This window comes from Podarcis gaigeae (assembly GCF_964106915.1).
Source record: "Podarcis gaigeae genome assembly, chromosome: 1".
NCBI classification, from domain to species: Eukaryota; Metazoa; Chordata; class Lepidosauria; order Squamata; family Lacertidae; genus Podarcis; species Podarcis gaigeae.
In genome coordinates this window covers 64,696,676-64,716,870 of record NC_139678.1, presented here as the reverse complement: position 1 = coordinate 64,716,870, position 20,195 = coordinate 64,696,676, and the positions used below count along the sequence as shown (strand labels likewise).

At 40.2% G+C, this 20,195-nt stretch overlaps 2 protein-coding genes and 1 long non-coding RNA gene across 11 annotated transcripts in view; 1 reads left to right on the top strand and 2 right to left on the bottom strand.

The window, feature by feature from the left end:
- IMMP1L (inner mitochondrial membrane peptidase subunit 1) overlaps window positions 1-8,792 on the top strand; it is a 32,303-nt gene extending 23,511 nt beyond the window's left edge. For all 5 annotated transcript variants that reach the window (XM_083753025.1, XM_083753027.1, XM_083753026.1 and 2 more), the window contains 2 exons: window positions 5,880-5,990; window positions 8,532-8,792. In XM_083753025.1, the coding sequence (XP_083609151.1) occupies window positions 5,880-5,990; window positions 8,532-8,600 (180 nt within the window). In that variant the 3' untranslated portion in view covers window positions 8,601-8,792. The remainder of the gene's footprint in view (window positions 1-5,879; window positions 5,991-8,531) is intronic.
- LOC310851168 lies at window positions 384-5,871 on the bottom strand. The gene is made up of 2 exons (XR_014567603.1): window positions 2,272-5,871; window positions 384-616 (listed from the first exon to the last, which is right to left on the bottom strand). It is a non-coding gene; the product is annotated as an uncharacterized lncRNA (long non-coding RNA).
- DNAJC24 (DnaJ heat shock protein family (Hsp40) member C24) overlaps window positions 8,498-20,195 on the bottom strand; it is a 40,962-nt gene continuing 29,264 nt past the window's right edge. For 2 of the 5 annotated variants that reach the window (XM_083751880.1, XM_083751879.1), the window contains exons 4-5: window positions 11,374-11,442; window positions 8,498-9,854 (exon numbers count right to left, since the gene is read on the bottom strand). In XM_083751880.1, coding sequence (XP_083608006.1) covers window positions 9,730-9,854; window positions 11,374-11,442 — 194 coding nt within the window. In that variant the 3' untranslated portion in view covers window positions 8,498-9,729. Of the gene's footprint in view, window positions 9,855-11,373; window positions 11,443-11,501; window positions 14,337-20,195 lie in introns of those variants that run through there. The other 3 variants (XM_083751878.1, XM_083751877.1, XM_083751881.1) reach the window with 2 other exon arrangements.

Sequence of the window (20,195 nt, the reverse complement as noted above, 5' to 3'; positions counted from 1 at the left end):
TTGGTGCTGTTGCTATTTACAAACTCAAGAGGCAAGCAGGAAAATTGTAATAAACTAGGTTATATATCGCAAGGCACTGATATGCTCAGCCCTTGTGTCACTTCAACAGAAGAAGGGTCTAGTAATGTCACTTAATACAGATAGGACCTGTAAATAAGGAACCTGCTTTTTGCAAGTCGTAGTGATAAAAAGCTGAGATACAACTCCATTTCTCAGCAACACTCTACTGATAATCAATTACCACACACTGCTAATGCCCTGACAACAGCTGATGTGGAGAAAAATGTTTACTTTGTGCTAAAGTGAAGTTCACTGAGGAGATGACCTGCCCTGTTCATCCTGTGGCTATCTCTAAAACTAACACAGGCTGAAGATTGAGTGTCTTAATATCTGCAAATCTGAGAACAGGTTTTATTCAGCTCTTTGTTACATTCACCATTGTAGGCTCCTAGGCTTTAATATTCAACATGTACAGTACAGTAGATACCTCCTTATTCAATAGGAGTTTCTCTGGAAGCAGTATTCTTAAGAGGTCTGTGAAGATTCTGAAGTGAGAAACAGGGCTGCTGTTTGGGGTATGGAGGTAACTGAGGGTGGTTCTTGTCAGGAAGGATTACTGCAAAATCAAAAGAATAAGCATTATTTTTCCACAAGCCATTTGTTAATTGTATGTTTACCTTGTAGATGTTGAGATAAGGGAGCACCAGTTCTACAGGTCTCCCCTTCAGCCTGCCTATAACTTTTTACCAGGCAATTATTGTTATTTTAAAATCAATTTTCTTTCAAGTCATACATTTCCCAATACATCAGAAAAGAAGAAGAGCCCTGCTGGATCAGACTATACCTATACCTATAGGAAGCCCGCAAACAACTCATTCAATGCATGATTGAGTTACTTAGAATTGTACAAAAGTACAATCCTTTTCAGTAGGATGGTGGTACCTCCATGTATCAAATAGGTGACATTGCACTGAGTTTTGCTGCAATATTTTAAGTTCTTGTTTTTGTAATCTGTCCTCACAAAATTGCTCCCCCCCCCCCATCCAATTTGTCTATCCAAATTGGCTTGCGTTATTTGATTTCTTTTTGGAAAATGCTTTCTGATTACAGCTGGCAACATGTGCACCCTAAAAGAATAGCCTTATTTCCAAGCGTGCCTATGCCAAATTTGAATGGTTTGGCTTTCTTATCCATTCAGGGGGAATTGATTGGTTGCTTCAATATGGTGGCAATTCCTTTTCACTTTCATTTACATAGTAAAAGTACTTCACCCAGGTTCAAAGGCTTCAAATATTTTTCTTTCCCAGATCATCTACAAGGCCAGGTGGGGAATATGGAAAAGGAAAAGATTTTTTAAAATACAAGCATGAACTTGGTTATACAAGTTACGAAGGATTTTGGAGAGCTGGTAAAGAGAAGATTAATGGTTGAATTAGTCGGTATGGAAGGGATAATGTTAATAGCTTTATGGTTAGTGTCCCAAAGGCCTAATCTGTAAATAAAATACAATGACCACAAAAGAGGTTGCCTATGCAGAGGTAACAATAAAAGAATAAGGAGCTGCTTCAGTGGTATATATAGACCTAAAGGATAGCAGTCTTAAAAGGGAGAGGAGAACAATACAATATACTGCTAAGTAATAATTAACAACGTTTGCCTTTAGACAGCAGTGAAAAAATTCTATATTGCTTTAAACCTTCCATGTATGGCTCCAAATAACATCTAGGCAACAGTCAGTTTTATGGACTATCCCACCTGGACTCTAAGTTCTAGCTGCAATTTTGAACACAGTGGATGGAAGAAAACTAGATATTCCACTTTTAGGATTTTGTTAGCTCAGTTGTGCCAACTGAGTTTACTAGCACATTCATATACTTCCTTAATCAGCTCTTTCTAATTAAACACATACTGCACCCTCCAAAATGATTATAATATACCAAGAGTAATAAATGAGTAAATAATTTATTTAAAATCATACTACATAGAGGATTAAAGATGACAATTCAGGGAATAGGTTTTGTGGTCAGTGAGCAGAACTTTTGATAAGCTTGAGCCATTAGCATCTAAGTCCCCCTGAAGTCATGTGGCTTATTCCTAGGTAAGTGCACCCTAAAGCTCACTGTACACACACACTATGTATTGAAAACATACATTTACTACATACGTCCCAACATAATGCCTCTTAATGCTACCAATTTGATTCTTTTACAGACAAGTGTAAAGACTAACTGATGTAATAAAAGTGACATGGTGGTGGTTTACTAAACTTACGTGCATCTCCAGAGTAAATGTCATGTAGAAGTTCTGGGACCATTTAAAGAGTAAAATAAAATAATCTGTATTCCATGTGACCTGAGACATACAGGAAAATCTATTACTTTTGAGGTGTTTTTTTAAATTATTACTTTAGTTTGTATATATCTTAATTATGTGCAATTTAACTAATCAAATATATAAATTTCATTAGTAGCCAGTAAATTTGTTATTTGATATGGCAGACTCTTTTATCGTGTTTCACTTTAATCAAGAAAGGTAACACCTGTGGTTTATTCACAAAAGCTTCTTTTGTCAGATGAATACCCACAGGCAATGAAGCAATTACATTTGTTCCTTGTACCACTTCGACCTCCCTAGGAATAGATGAGAACTTTTTGGCTTTCATTCTTTTGTCCAACAGCATGTCTAGCTTTTGTCATTGAAGGAAGCTGCTGAAATGTAAGGTAACAGAGAAACAAAATAAGATTCTTTTTAAACTCAGAGCTCTGATATCCTTGGTGGTGGAGTCCCTGCATCCTTCGCGGTGTTAAAATGCGTTGGATCACCCTTTGAAGAGGAAAGAGCGGTGAATACTTTTTCAAAGAAACAATAATTAGAAAGCAAATGTTTGATTTTCATACTTAAAATTAAAATGATAAGACATAAATCAGTAATAGTTCTTTGTGGAGCTTTGTAATTTTGGATATATTCAGTAATTTAGAATATATGCCTAGGTTTTTCCTAGCGTTGTTCCAAGGAGCATACAACAAAATACAAAACATTTAAAGTATCAAATTAAAACAAAAGAAAACAGTAAGGTAGTCACTAAGTGTATTGGTAGCAACAAAACATATTGGTAGTCACTAAAATTTCCTAGGAAGGGCAGCAAGTTCCTTTCAGTGACTAAGATGGTCAGGAAGCCTTGGCAGCTAAGCCGTGAGTCCTTGTCTGTCATCTTTAGGATATGAAAATTTCTGCAATGTGTTGCTCCATGTGTTGACTCACCTGCTTAGCTTCAGATTCCAAGAAGGGTGATGTGGCAGTTGGAAGTAGCCCCAGCATGGGCTTCCACCACATGGTACAGATCTTCTGACATTACTGGAGCAAAACAGGAGAGGGTACTCCAGGAGTGGGCAACCTGCGGCCTTGGTTGTTGTTAAACCACAACTATAACTTCATCCTTGGTCTTTGGTATTATTGGCTGGGGCTAATAGGAATTGAGAGTCCAATAACACTTGAAAGGCTCATAGGATAGCCTCCCCTGCTCTTAGGTTAATGTCAGAAGAGGTGTACAGAATAGCCAGTGGCTTTACATGCCTGGGCTACTAATAAATTATCAAGTGTGCCCATCACATAGTTTTCATCTCTCCTAGAGAGGTCAAAGTGTCTCTTACGTGGTCGTAATCTAGAGATTATGTGATCTTGTACTTACAAATAGAGCTTTCTTTAGTAGCAGTTCCTAGATGACTTGGCTATGCAAGCTGCCATACGTTCCCCACCCAACTCTTCCATCTCTGCCCTGACCTTTGTAGGGGCCACATTTGGGCAATCGTATTGTGGCTTAATAATCCAGCCTTGCCAGTGAAAGCAAAGCAAGGTTTGTTGGGCAGCCCTCTAGGCTTCTGTCTGGCCACACCTGTCACAGACCACACCCCTTTTCAGCCCAGCTCTGTGGTCTCCTCAATTCCCCCCCCCCCCTAGTTGGAATGGGTCTTTGAATGTGATAATGCCTCTAGCTTGACTGAAGAGATGGAGGTGAGGGAGGAGTGCAGAAACTTCAGACTTTTGTGTGGTTGGAGGATAGCATGCTGTGCAAAGTCAGGTGTCACACCATGCCCACTTTTGCCTCTGCCACCACTTTAATGCACCCTGTTTGGGAGTTCACCCATCACATTCCCCATCCCTGTTCTGGACCAAGACATAGAATCACAGAATTGTAGAGCTGGAAGGGACCTTGAGGCTCATCTAGTCTGCAATTGAAGGAATCTAAAGCATCCATGATGGTGGTTGTCTGTATCTTCATTACTAAGGATGGTATTCAACTAAGGTTTACTCATTAGACCAGGCATAGGCAAACTAGGCCCTCCAGATGTTTTGGGACTACAACTCCCATCATCCCTAGCTAACAGGACCAGTGGTCAGGGATGATGGGAGTTGTAGTTCCAAAACATCTGGAGGGCCTAGTTTGCCTATGCCTGCATTAGACCCATTGGAATTAATGAACATTATGAAGTTAGGTCCATTCATTTCTGTGAGTCTACTCTGTGCAAAACATAGTTGAATATTTACCTAATTGTGACACAAAACCAATTGTTTTTAAGTGCATTGGCTTTGGGCCTGCTTGACCTCAAAGGTCTTACTCAGTGTCCAGGAGACAGAACCTATTCAAATAAAGAGATTTCCTGGTTCACACATTATCTTCTCATTGTGGTGAGAGAATGAGACTGAAACTTTCTTCTGCTCCCAGCTTGAATAGAATTCAGGGCCAAATATTGCCCGAACAAGCCCTTTGTCAATTCCAGGTATGTTAGTGTTGAAGTTAATAAGGCCACTCTTAACTGCCTGGCTGTAAAAATGTGATAGAATAGAGTTAGCTAGTCATGGATTAAACATTAAGCTTATTATCTTTTCAAAAAGATTTAAGCAACCCAAAGGCTGGATCTAAGCGTGAGGAACATGTTGGCTGTGACAAATAAATTTAGAGTGCAGTCCTATGACTCTTTACTCAGAAGTAACTGTCTTCAGCAGGGCTTACCTGCTAGTAAGTGTGCTTCTCAAACTAAAAATATTTAGCTGTTTTAGTATATGAATGTCAAAATCCTTGCATGGTGTATTTTGAGTTTTGTCCTGTATGTTCTGGATAGATGTGTACAATTCTGAAATGTTTTCTGGTTACTAATTCAGTTGTGCCACTGCTTCTCAGTTATCACAGAGCCAGTTTAAAGCTGGACCTATGGCATGCAATATAATAGCTCATGCACAGTCCATATAGACAGTAAAAGGTCTCTGTCATATGATAAGGTCACCATCATTAATTTTCAAATTATAAGGAGAGACTTGCCAGTTTGTGATGGTCATTATTGCAATATTATGTGTTGTGGATCCTGCCTGCACATAGGCTGAACTGTGATCTTAATTAGAACTTTGACAAGCCCTCTCTGATAAAATGATGAGATTATTCGTAATTGATGTCACAATCAATTACCATTTAGTTCATCACAAGCTTACAAACAGGTCTAGCCTTAGTGCTGGCCCCAGGATGTTGATGAGTGTGTGGCTGCCCTGTTCATGCTGTTACTGCGACAGCAGGGCAGATTTTCAGTCAACATCCTAATGACCTCTTTTGAAGTCTATTAAATTAATGACCCTGTCACATTGGCCTAACCTCTTACATCTTCATTTGGAAGGTTTTTTTGTGTTACAAACTAGTGTTTTTGGAGCACGTGAAAGAACAGATACTTCGGGGGGGGGTCTCTTTCTCATATCTATGTCTGTTTTAAAGAAGTGTAACATTATTAATTCATTGCATGTGTGTGCTGAAGGATAAAATTAGATTGTATTGGTGGGAAAAATTGTATTTTCTTTCCACTATATATTTGTTATTTAATTTTGATCTTTCTCAGGTACCTAAAGGACATGTTTGGTTAGAAGGTGATAATCTCAGGAATTCTACAGATTCCAGGTGTTACGGTCCTGTTCCATATGGGTTGATAAAAGGACGCATTTGCTTGAAGGTATACTCCTGCAATCTAAAACGTGTTAATTTGACAGTTTTTATAAGTCTTGAGGCCCTGAACTACCACGATGAGACATTTTCATTATCTAGTGAAGCACAGGGACCAGGGTGTTAAAATGTTATAGGAGAGCATGATCTCCTCAAATGACTACTGCATTTAAAGATGCATAAAGCATTAGCCAACTGAGTCTGAAACCCACCCATGTAACAATGCAAACATAAAATCTGTTTTACTTTAGGTCGCTGTGCCCTTTTTATGGGCGGTGTATGGAAATGTAACATTAGAAAGGAGTTACGTTTCTGTTCTTCAGGCTCTTCTCAAAACACATCGAATATATAAGAAATGTTCTATGCTGCTCAAAATATTGACTTGGACCCAACAAGCAATGCACATAATGGGGTGTTCCAAGCTCTATGTGGCAGATCCTCCTGAAAAATTGGAACCAGTTGTCAGGGGACCTTACAGAACTGCATGTGGCAGGTGTAAGTGGAATGCCTTTCCACTTCCACAAACAGACACTTGCATGACTCCCAATACAGATCCTTGATGGATCCCACTGCTTTTAATCTTCCATTTATTCCTCTCTTCCCGACGTCTCTTAACCCAGTTATTGATTCATAAGAGGACCCGCACTCTAATTTCTTGCTAGCTAACTTGACTTAGCAGCCCTAGATGAAAGACTTTAATGTTCCTGGATTTTTTTTTAAAAAACCAACCTTTTATCTACTGGATCAATATTTACATGCTGTCCAGTCTTAAAATATTCTAAGCATAGTTTGTACTTCTATTTACTTAATGACTCTTATCTTTAAAAACGCTTTCCATCAGTTACCTAGATAAGAAGCTAGGTGAATAGGTTTTGAATTTGTGTTAGATCCCCTTTTGAAAAAATGGTGTTATGCTGGCAATCCTCTAAACCTCCTATAAAGAGAAAAATAACTACCAAACTTTTAGAAGACATCTGAAGGCAGCCCTGTTTAGGGAAGCTTTTAATGTTTAATAGGTTATTGTATTTTAGTGTTTTGTTGGAAGCCGCCCAGAGTGGCTAGGGAAACCCAGCCAGTTTTGGGGGGGTATAAATAAATTATTATTATTATTATTATTATTATTATTATTATTACTACTACTACTACTACTACTATAAGACAAATGTTAGGAAGGTTTAGAATTAGCCCTACCTTTAAAGTAGGCACCTGACTTGGGTGTCATGAAAAGCTAGTAAATATATTGCTATTTTATTTCTACTCTAGAGTCACTTGTGGTGTTTTTTGCCTTAACTACCAAACAAAGCTTTGAACTTGAATAATTTAGAGGAGGAGCCCCATTTAGTGCTCTGTTTCAGGAAGTAAAATGTACTGGGTTGGCTTTCATAGTACTGTATTGCATATTTTTGTTGGAAGCGCAGCAGCTTTTGAGTTAACAACTCATGAGTATATTACTATCTGGATCATTAAGTTGTTGTTGTTGTTTTGTTGTTATTTATTAAATTTGTATGCCGCCCTATACCCACAGGTCTCAGGCAGTTCACAGGATAAAATCATGATATAAAAACACAAAACACATAATCAAAATATAAACAAAACCAGCTCCCAACACACTTTAAAAGCACATTGGATGTGAATCAGCCCAAGTCCTGGTTAAAGAGGAACTTTTTGCCTGGTGCTTAAAAGTGTATAGTGAAGGCGCCAGGTGAACTTCTCTGGGGAGAGCATTCCATAGATGGGGAGTCACTGCAGAGAAGGCCCGTTCTCATGTTGCCACTCTCCAGACCTCTCGTGCAGGCAGCACATGAAGCAGGGCCTCAGAAGATGATCTCAGGGTCTGGGTAGCTTCATATGGAAATAGGTGGCCCATGAGGTATTGCGGTCCTGAGCCATTTAAAGCTTTATAGGTCAAAACCTTTTCAACTGCATTTTGTTAGTTAGCATCTCTTGTTACCTCTATTTGACTTAATTCCTGCCTCAGCCACACCTCAATTAACTGTTGTAGGTAGAATACCTAGCTTTCAGAGGAATGCCTATGACCTAAACCAGGCTTCCTCAAACTCGGTCCTCTAGATGTTTTTGGCCTACAACTCCCATGATCCCTAGCTAGCAGGACCAGTGGTCAAGGATGATGGGAATTGTAGTCTCAAAACATCTGGAGGGCCAAGGTTGAGGAAGCCTGACCTATGTACATCACTTGCAACATAGGCCAATCACATTTGATACTAATGAAAATTATTCAAAGCCAACTCCTCCAACCTGGATTGGTGAGACAGAAGTCATAACTCAGTGCATCTATAATGCAGTTTCCTTGCTTCTGGTACTACATGACCATCTTTAAATGGGGGAAAATCTCTTCCATATCACAACAGTTATAAGTGGACCAAAGTTACGGATATACATATTGGTAAAATTCTGCTTTCAGCAGTCACAGTTTATTCCTCTTTAACACTTGAACTGAGAAAAGGGTGAAATAAGAGACAAGGAAGAAGCAGCAGAAGGAAAAAGACGGTTGCTCTGTATCTTAAGTAATTTATTCATTTTATTTTTACAGCTCTGGCCTCCGACTGATTTTGGATTCCTACGTGAAAGTCCCAACAGTCACAGAATTTGGAATGACTAAGTGACTTAGGCAGTGTCATCTATGCTGACTTCTTTACTAATTTTTAAAAGGCTAGTAATGTATTTTGATATAAAATAAACAAGAACATCGAGACGTTCCTTGTAGATGTAAGGGTTGTAAGACTGGGAAATAATGTTGCTTCAGATATATACCAATTCCCATTTATCCCATTTATAAATCCTTCTGACAGTCTTACGGAGTTCTGCCTTCTTTCATTATGGTTCTCATAACATGCAAGTGTTTCCCCTCAGAACCACACATATAGGAACTAGTAGGAGCCCTGAAGCCAAGGGTTTCCTATGGTTTTAAACAGATGGTTCTTAAGTAACATGGCATATACTAGAAAGTTCATCTGATTTTTCGAAAAAGGGCAATACAATTTCACAGGTGTAACATTTTTCAAAAGCTGGGAATAAGCCAGTGCCAGCTTATTAGGAACTTCTTTGCAAGTGCTCTTTAAAGAGTGGGATTAGTATGCTCTGGGGGCTGGATTGAACTAATCCACCACACTAGCAAGAAGCTAGCATAAGCACTCCTACTAGCAGAGCATGGCTTTCCCCTTCTCTTTCCTCTGTGCACCCCACACCACCCCCAAATCCACTCTGGAGGGCTGAGAGAACCCCCAAAACGGCACCCAGGGGGAGGAGATGGGGGATTGTTCCATATGTCAAACAGAAATGCTTCCGTAAATTGTGAGTCGACTGTACTGCATATTATACTGGATTGGTTTTGAAATGGCAGCATGTATGCTTTCAGAAGCCCACTTTTCAGTTTAAGATCAGTATTCGAAGTCCTGTTCATCTTGGGTACAGGATGCATTATCCTCAGAAAGGAGTAATCATGATACCAGAATAGGAGGATAACATTAAATGGTGCTCACTCGTGCAAGCAGAAGAAATGTAGTGTTTAAATCTCATACACTAAGATATGGACAATTCAAATTAAAAGACATTTGGAGCATAATTTGCATGGATTTTAAAAAAGGAATCTCTGATGCAGAAAGAAAACTTGTTTGTACTGACGTTCTTAACAGTTATTGTGCATTTTTCTACTATGGTATTTACTGACATATTGTCCATTAGTTGCCTAACACAATACATCTTTTGTGTTTCCCATATCCTTTGCGGAGTCATCGAAGAATCTCTATAAGTAATGAACAAGTATCACAGCATACTAGTGAAAACTCTTCAGCTTCTTTTTGGGAGACAGTGTATTTTCCACCACATCGACATATGAGAGAATAACAGTGATCATCTGTTGAAACAATACACAGAAACAGTAATGAGTTCCATTGCAGTTTTGAATGCTACCCAAAAGCTACTTACAAAGTGTGTGTGTCAGCTTACATCTCAAGAGTTACCATAAATGTATAGTAAACTATTTTTGCAACTGAATTACCTTGTAGTAGGAAATGCTTAATATGAAAAAATCCTCCATGTGGTAGGATTTTAATAAGAAAGTTAAATTATAAAAAAAGCAAGACAAACCCTTATTACTGGACTAGTCCTTAAAAGCAGCAATATCTAAATAGTTTCTTACAATGCTGAGAACTACTGAAATTTAATGGACCTATTTTTAATGGAAATTTAATGGAGCAGTCATGCTCATTATTTTCAGTGGGCCTACTCTGAGTATGTTATATATAATGTTCTATATTTGTATGTCATTCTGTTGTATTTTTTTAATTATCGTGGAACAGCTTTGCTGACCCAGGTCAGAAGAGGGATGAGATTTAAGTTTCCTCGCAAATCTCTGTAGGAGCTTCAGAGAAGAAAACCACAGTAAAACAGTTGTATATGTAGGCTTCAATGCATTAATGACTTAACCATTATTTTCAGTTGTCTTCTTGCATCTGCTTGCATGATTACAACCCCTTCAGCATTCAGCAAAAAGCAGCTCCTCTAAATTTCATACTACTAACCAAAAAAATTGCCTAGCAACTAAAACTTCACACCAAGCCATGCATATGCAAGGCTATGTGTCATTAGAAAATGTCGTTGAAAACTAAATGCCTAGTATCCGTAATGCATTTCTGTAAGTCTATGATGTATGTGGTACAATGGAGGCTTCCTTATCACAAAAGCACCATCAGAAACAGGCAATCAAAATAATGAAGGGAAACTTCTGGATTTTTAGGTTTAGAAAAAGACAACTGAAGGTTGTATGGCAATGGTTTTTTAAACTGAAGGAGAGAAACATTCCTCCTCTCCTAACCCTAGAACTAAGGATTACTCAATGAAACTGATTGCCAGAAGATTCAGGACAGAAGAAGTACTTCACACAATACAGAATATATGGAATTACTGCCATAAGGTATGAGAACCATTGGCATCTATACCTTTAAAAGGGGCTTAGACAGTATCATGGTTGATATAGCTGATACCCACTGATTGATCAATTAAACCTCCAGGGACAGAGACTGTTTCTGAATACCCATTCTCAAGGATGCAGCCAGCAGTGAAGGACTGTTGTCTTCATGCCCTGCTTCTGGGCTTCTCCACAGCACATGGCCGACTGCTCTTGGAAACAGGTTAGACTAGATCAGCGGTTCTCAACTTGTGGTTCCTCAGATGTTGTTGGACTACAACTCCGATCATCCCTGAGCTCTGGCCTTGCTAGCTAGGGATGATGGGAGTTGTAGTTCAACAACAACTGGGGACACATAGGTGGAGAAAGGATGGACTAGATGGATCCTTGGTCCGTTAGCAGACTCTTCTTATTCCTACATTAACTATTCAGTTGACTTATCAACCAGTTTCACATGGTATCTTACTGAGATTCCAGGCCATATCTTCAAGTGACACCTGAGCATCCACAGGCCATCCTTGGGTTAATTCATGTTCTGAGAAAATAAAACAGGCATTCAGTTTGAATAGCGAGATGTGAGACAGAGACTGCAAGTTCATAGTCATATAAACTTTATTATATTTGTTGCTTTTCACACAGAGAGAAGTCCAAAACAACTTACAGCATAGTTAATTCAAAGCTTGTATAAAACAATAATAAAACACAGTGCCTAAATACGTTCATTCAAGAACATTTATAAAAGGACGTATTGCAGCCTATGTGCTTCACTATTGGAAAGAACTGGTAAGCAGGCAAATCTCAAAAGTTGACTCCATCTCACTTCTTACAATAAATGAATGGAAGCAAGAGAGGACAGGAAAGACTTAAGCTCTTGCTTGGTAGGAAAAATGTCTTCATTGGGCAGGACAGTAATTACAGAGTGCCCAAACGTTTTTAATATTTAAGTTACATCAGGGTTTGGGGTGGTTACTTGAGTCAAAAGTGTTAAAGCTTTCTTAAGGAATGGAACAAGGCCCTTTCAGCTTTCATCTGCTTCTCTACACACTCATGTCCTTGATCATCAACAGGGAGTCACAAGTTCAAGCTCCTTGTGTTTTGTGCCTGCCTGATTTTAATTTCGAGCCGAACACTGAGCAGCAAACATTTATATTCATTATACTGTGCATGGCTGTACTGACAAATGCTGTGTAGAGCACCCTAGGATTTCAGTTTAAAGAAGATCAGGCACCAGGTGATGAGAACATTTCTGCTCAAGACAATTCGAGTGGTATAAGACAGCTTCCTATGTGCCGTTCAAATGTAAGAACTCCAGGGCTAGAAGCAAACATGTGGGTGGGGGAGGCATCAAAGTGCACTAGAAATTCCTGTACAGGTTCTCTCCACAGGGCATAGTAATTTATGGTTGAGAATGTTGCTTCTTCTAACACAGCTTAATATCCAACCATTCATAATATCTGACCACTACATATAGATATTAAGAATTAAGTTTGCACCAACATATCCAAGGATGAATTTCAATTAAGCCTCAATTTTTCCACCTGAAAACGTGGTTGCACACCCCTTCTGGACCCTAGTAAAATGTACTCGTCCCACCCTCCATATTTGGCTCCTAGGTCAATAAGTTTCATTTATTTATTTTTCTGAAACATCAGGTTCCATGGTAGATATATTGACTGGGAACTCTCGGGTTCTGTGCAAGACATATAATTCTTCAAGCTCTCAAATTTGAAATCCACCGATCTAGTCCTATACCCAGTGCCCAGTACCAAGCACATTAGCTACTTTCCCCCCTTCACAAACCTGAATATAGATGCCTCTGTTATGAGAGAACTACAATACATGTACCTCTATACACTCTATTATTATTATTTTCAAACACAAGCAATTGGTATATACTGTATTTTTCGCTCTATAAGATGCACCCGATCATAAGACACACCTAGTTTTTAGAGGAGGAAAACAAGAAAAAAATATTCTGAATCAAATGTACTAAACTATTTAATAAACAACCGTATATCAGAATCATATTATAACCATGTAAAGTGAACAGCAGTCAACAGTGGCATTAAGAACCACCATCACTGTCATTAACAAATGAAGAGAGACTAAGGTTCGAGCACTCTTCTAGTCTTCTGTAAACTCCAAGAATTCATCAGTGCTAGAGTCAGAATTTATGAAGCCCAGTTGCTCACAATCACAGAAATCACTTTCTTCGCTATCTTCATATAAAATACCATCTTCATTTCCATCCAAAGCATTGCTAATGCCACATTTTTTGAATGACCGGACAACAATTTCCTCCTTCACCGAGTGCCATGATGTTTTCACCCATTCACAAACTTGAGTGATAGTGGGCCTCTTCATTTGTCCAGTAGGTGTCAGATCATGATTACCAGCAGCCATCCATTTGTTCCACTCTTCTTGCATAAAGACCTTAAATGGCTTGTTGATGGAAACGTCGAGAGGTTGCAACTGGCTGGTAAGACCTCCAGGAATTACCGCTAGATGAGTCTTCACTTCTTTAAAGCACTTTTTTGTAGTTTCGCTCATATGTGCTCTAAACTGGTCAAGTACTAATAAGGCAGGTTTTTTTAAAAGCCCTCCAGGACGTTTGGACCACACTTGTTCAACCCATACTCTCAATCCATTTTCGTCCATCCATCCTTTCTCATGAACATGTACAACAATTCCACTTGGAATCACTTCTTTTGGAAATGTTTTCCTTTTGAAAATTAACATGGGTGGCAATTTGGTGCCATCTGCACAGCAAGACAACACAACTGTGTAATGGGTTTTCTCATATCTGGAGGTTTTCATGGTGATAGTCTGGGCACCTTCTTTCAGATCAACAGTCCTATAAGATGGCACATCAAAGGTTAGCGGGACTTTATCCATATTCCCAATCTGGCCAATTTCAAACCCATTTCTCTTCCTAGCATCAATTACAAATTTATGAAAAGACAGAATCTTCGATTCATATTCTTTTGGCATTTTTTGTGCAATTCTAGTTTTGGTGCGCATAGCAAGGCCACATCGCCTCATAAATCTGTAGCACCATGATGGTGATCCAGTAAAATCGTGAATGCCTTTCTCTACAGCAATGCGTTTGGCTTCATATATTATCATTTTTGTAGAGACTGTGAAGCCATTATTCCGGTGATTTGTGATCCATTCTTTCATGGCCACATCCAACTGTGGCCACTTTGCAGCATTTCCACGAAAAGTGTGCTTGCTTTTATCTGCTTTTTGCAGCTGATCCTCCTGTTTCCTCCAATCTCTTATCATTTTTTCAGTTGGTGGTGGCCCAAAATGTCTCTCCGCTGCTCTGTTTCCATGTTCCTTAGCATATTTTACTACCTCTAGTTTAAAGGGAATCTTATACGCCAGTCTTTTCTGCTTTATCATCCTTATCAGAATGGGGGAGGTTTTCTGCAAGAAAATACAGTGATGAAGGAACTGTCAGTAATGTATGGTATCTCCAATGTTTACCACTGAGCGCTGACCATACCTTTAACGAATGGCATCATAGTAAACATAGCCAACATACAGTCTGTTAAAAACAACAACCCAGTATAACCCTAAAATTTTATTGATATTATAGCATATGCATTATTTTGCTTTCTTGAGTTGTCCTAGGCATAGCAGCCAACTCCTAGAGGCCTAGGTGCCTTCACTCCCCCCCATTTAATATTTGAGGGAGTTGTCCCCCCCCCCATGTTGATGGGCATTGTCATTCATATAGTGTGCATGCACTTTGTCTTGAGATCGCAGTAGTTCTCAACCTGTGGGTCCCCAAATGTTATTGGACAACAACCTCCATCATCCCTCAACTCCCATCTTCCCTGAGCTCTGGCCTGGCTACCTAGGGGTGATGGGAGTTGTAGTTCAACAACATCTGGGGACCCACAGGTTGGGAAAGGCTGAATTGCGGTATGTGAGGTGGGGCTTACCTGCCCCCCCCCCAATATTTTATTCAAGTTGGAAGAGGGAGGAAGGGAAGGAAGGAAGGAAGGAAGGAAGGAAGGAAGGAAGGAAGGAAGGGGGAGAGCTCACATTTGTGCATGCCTGTGGCGGGCAGCTGCCTTGCCTCACCAGAACCGGAGCAAAAAGAGGAGGAGATGCTGGGGCAGGAGCTGTGTAAGCGGTTCTCCCTTTGCTTGAATTACAGTCAGCTGGAAGGAGGGATGGACAGCAGCCCCGCCCGTCCCTCCTCCCGCCTCGCTGTAAAGCCAGCAAGAACCACAGCCACGCTCTGCGCGGCTCTTGCTTTAAAGGCAGAGCTGCGCAGAGCATGTCAGCGGCAGCGGCTCTTGCTGGCTTCGCTCCATAAGATGCACAGACATTTCCCCTTACTTTTTATGGTATATACATGTGGCAATATCCAAGATTGACACACTTTTAGCTGCAACTCCCTACTATTTAAAAATTGCTGTCTCAAGACTAATGAAGAATGGGCTTCTTTCAGAAGTATGAACCATAGTTCACCTGTCATGTTTGTCCATATCCCCACATGTCTAAGTAGTAGGTATATTTCTGATCATATACAACTTCTGTATACAGTGGTACCTTGGGTTAAGAACTTAATTTGTTCTGGAGGTCCGTTCTTAACCTGAGGTACCACTTTAGCTAATAGGGCCTCCCGCTGCCGCCGCCACGCAATTTCTGTTCTCATCCTGAAGCAAAGTTCTTAACCCGAGGTACTATTTCTGGGTTAGCGGACTTGTAACCTGAAGCATCTGTAACCCGAGGTACCACTGTATATTGATCTACTCTCTCCCAGCTTTTTGCCTTTACCCTTTACAGATTAATAAACAAAGCTAGGAGAAAATAGTAACAGCTAGGTCTGATGTCATATAGGTATACCTTGCAAAATGAGTAGACACAGTGTAACAGTGTGGTAAGTAAGTGATTTATCAGATTTATCAGTTAGCTGCTTCAGCCCCTACTGGATCAACTACACCAGGCATAGGCAAACTCTACCCTCCAGATGTTTTGGGACTACAGCTCCCAACATCCCTAGCTAACAGGACCAGTGGTCAGGGATGATGGGAATTGTAGTCTCAAAACATCTGGAGGGCCGAGTTTGCCTATGCCTGAACTACACTCTAGCAAAATGATGTAAACTTGGAAAGAAACAAAATAACGGAACAGTTTGTTCCATTTGCCTTGCTTAGGAGGATACCACTATGCAGCTAGTTCTGTGCATGGTCACAGCTACGCATACTTTGGAATACTAGAGTTCCTTATTTTCTCCAACACTTTTTTTTTAAATGGGGAACTTGCACCAGTCCAATGGTCACAATCTCTCATAGTCAGTCTTGGGGCTGTATGGTAGTGGTGGCCAGGGCCAAAGCCAAAAGTGGTTATGCAACAGATGTGGCTACTTTCCATGTACAGTAAGCTAAATCCCTGCCATGCCAGTCAGGTTTCTGCACACACAGCTATCCGTTCAAGCAAGCGAGAGGCAGTATCTCAGTTCATTGACATATTCCAGGTAAGCAAAGGCACTCAATGAGGGTACAGTGGTGCCCCGCAAGACGAATGCCTCTCAAGACGGAAAACTCGCTAGACGAAAGAGTTTTCCGTTTTGGAGGTCCGTCGCAAAACAAATTTCCTATGGGCTTGCTTCGCAAGACGAAAATGTCTTGCGAGTTCCTGCGGGTTTGTTCCCCCCCCCTTTTTTCTAAGTCGCTAAACCGCTTATCCGCTAAGCTGATAAGCCGCTAAAAGCCGCTAATAGCGCTAATCCGCTAAGCCGTCAATGGGCTTGCTTCGCAAGACGAAAAAACTGCTAGACGAAGAGACTCGCAGAACGGATTCTTTTCGTCTTGCGAGGCACCACTGTACAGATCAAGGATGTGAGGGGCATGGCCTAAGATGAAAGAAAGACCTGGAGGACCTCATTTGACCCATGGAATGGATGTTACCTGCCCTTGATTTGAACTAATATAGATACTTAAAATCACATTGGTGCTCTATAATATTTTGATCACAGTTGTGCTTTGGTATACAATGTTCTATGAGCAAATGAATACTAATTCACGATACCCAGTTTATCATTTCAGATTACTGGTTACAGAGAATACTGGAAAGGAGCTAAGTCAAACCTAAAACGAATGCCAATCTGTGAAGAAAGCAGCTCTCAACTAGTAATCTGAATTTGATAGTACCATGCTAAACTGCAAAAACGTAGGGACTCATACTGTAACTTGGCAATTGTGGTCCACATTCTGTCAGGAGTAGTATGCATGCATTTGTGACAAACTGTTTTAGAACAAAGGTTATCCTGATGTTCCTCATTTTGGTGCAACCAGTCTGCTACCATAGTAGTTAACTATGAATAATGTATTGGTAGTGAAATTAAACACTTATTTTAACTGCCCTCATGTATTGGTGAAAAAAATCTAATTAGCACTCTAATATTAAAGCATGATTTCCCCCCCATGCAATTCATTAATTAGCGGCCGATTATCCAGTATCAAGTTGGCCTGTGGTCTCTGCCTCCTTTTTGCAACATTAAATTGTGATTCTAATTTTACCTGAAATCTACACTATAGATCTCCAGGGAATGAGTTTCATCTAAATTAATCTTAATGAAGGCAATTAAAACAAATCAGACAAGTTAGATATAATTACTGGATCAATAAAACCTCTTTGACCTAACCTATTCTGAACACCTCCAGTACATTAAATAGATATATATTAAAACAAAGTTAACCCACTTACATCTAAGACTGAAATAGTAATAAATGAGAATGATGGGGGAGGAAGCTTTATCTTCTCTTATCAACTTAATCCATCTTGGCAATTATGCTGATGCTCCAAATCACTAGAAGAAATGCTAAAGTAGATGGAACCAGTCAAAAATACTAATACGTAAGAGTTTTCCTTCTTCAGTTCCTTCTATCTTTTCTATCCAATTCCATGGATTACATACTCTGTTGTTCTTTGCCAATATATATGTAATAAGACTTAGGTTTATTTTAATGTCACTTATGGAATTTGGGCAATAGTGTATCACAACTGAACCAACCATTGTATATTCCAGGGAATTTGAAGTCTATCACTCATAGACCATAACAAAGCCTTGTTCTATCTCCAACACAACTCAAATCTGTGTGCTTGAGGACTCAGTATGCCAGGCTGTTACAATGGATGAGAGACCTTTGAGAACCTCCCATATGTCTTTGCAGGAGAAGTTGGAGAACAAGAACAAAGCTATGGAAATCCACAGAAGGTAAAAAGTGGATCCATATGAACATTTATCAAGGGTTCACCATATGCATGTTACCACTTGAATGGCACTGGTGAAGCTGTGTAGTAAATTGGTAATCTGTGCAATGGGTTATACAGTGGTACTTTGGGTTACAGATGCTTCAGGTTACAGACTCCGCTAACCCAGAAATAGTACCTCAGATTAAGAACAGAAATTGTGCAGCAGTGCGGTGGCAGCGGGAGGCCCCATTAGCTAAAGTGGTGTTTCAGGTTAAGAACAGTTTCAGGTTAAGAATGGACCTCCAGAACGAATTAAGTTCTTAACCCAAGATACCACTGTATCTAAAAAATTCTATTTCTAAATAAATATTGATTTTACATTGTGTGTCCTTAGATAGCTCTCTGAATTTTGAGTAATACTACATAGTGAGTGGATATGCAGTTCTTTACTGATTCAGTGAGGAGGGCACATCAGAAGCTGCTAAAAGGGAAGCCCCCCTATGTTTTATCAGGGTTGAGTGCAAAAATTATGGAGGATGGATGGACTCTATTTTAGCAGGAGACTGTGATATAATCAGGTTTGCATGGAATCCTGCTGACCTGAGCACGATTTAAGCCCTATTCATCAGTAGATGAGCCAGGTTGAACTCTGCTCACTTGGGATGCACACTTCTGTTCGTAGCTGGGGACGGGCACACACAGCCAACACAGGATTCAACCCCACCCTTATGTCTGTCAGATGATGGACATGAAGGAAAAGGGCCTCACAGGTCAGCCTGTACCCATTGCGGACCAAAGTTGGCCCATGGACCGGAGGTTCTTCATTGCATGTCTTACGAGCCAAAAATTCAAGAAAATTAAAAGGGATGCTGGGAATCTTTTAAACAGCTTTAAATAACTATTAGAAGCAAACTTCACTTTGCCAGAAAGACTAGCTCAGTATTGTCTACACTGACTGGCAGCAGTTGGTTCTCCAGGGTTTCAGTCAGGGGTCTTTTCCCTCCCCAAAGCCGTGCTCCAGAAGGTGGGGCAGGGGGAAGGAAGAACAGCCCCTGTTAAGCAAAACTAAAAGCCATACAAGAAGAGGAAGTGAAGGAATGGGTTTCTGTGCATTCAGTTTGAAACAGGACCCAACCCCCCCTTTTCTTCTTTCTCCAAGAAAGCATTTCTAAAATGCATTAACTTGAGCTCTTGAGCCAAAACCCAGCTGTATAAACAAGTGCTCAAAGCTCTCTCCCTTATCAGACTGTGACGGCAATGAGTGACCTTGGCTGTTCCAGTGGAGTAGGGATGACTAGGTCTTATCTTACGTCCTGACCACACTCTGATGCACAGACCTAGTCTGGGAACAGTGCCAGAGTATGTTCTTGGAGTTGGTGACCTCTTGTTCCAAGATAAGAATATAGGAACAGGAATACCCTTTTATGGTGAGGAATACAGGAAGGAAAGCCCTTTTATGGTTAAGAGTACCAGAGCAGGAACATATGTGATGTCAACCTGCGTGTATAAGGTGACATGGCTGGGTTCCTGGGGAAGGGGGGAGAGGGTGCCTGGAGGATATATATACTGCATTAAATGTCTCATTTCTTTGGACTTGCTGTGGACTGACCACGCAAGTGCCTTTCTGCTGCTCCGGAGAGCAGAAATAAAGAACTCTTTCTCTGAACCAACCCTTGGTGTCATTTGACTTCCTTCCTCCCGTCCGGGAGCAACGCAGAGCCCACTAATCGGTAAAGTCTAATAAGGCTACAGTAGAGGAGGTAGATGCCTGCTGTAACTTGTTGATGTTGTGCTAATATATGGTTTGAGTGTGATATACATGTTTATGAACACTGTAGGGCCACAAATACACTGCTACCATTCAGGCTGAACCTTGCCTGAAACCCACTAAACTGTCCTGGTAGGGCAGGGGGAGCTTGTAAGTCCTAATGGCAAGAACCCTTCCCTTAAGTCCAGCTCTAGAAATAATAATAAAAATTGAGCAGGTTCAGATTTACTTTCTTATTCTAGCACCTGAGAAAGATTCATGAGATGCGGCTTGATCAATACATATATTTCACAGCACTGCAAAAT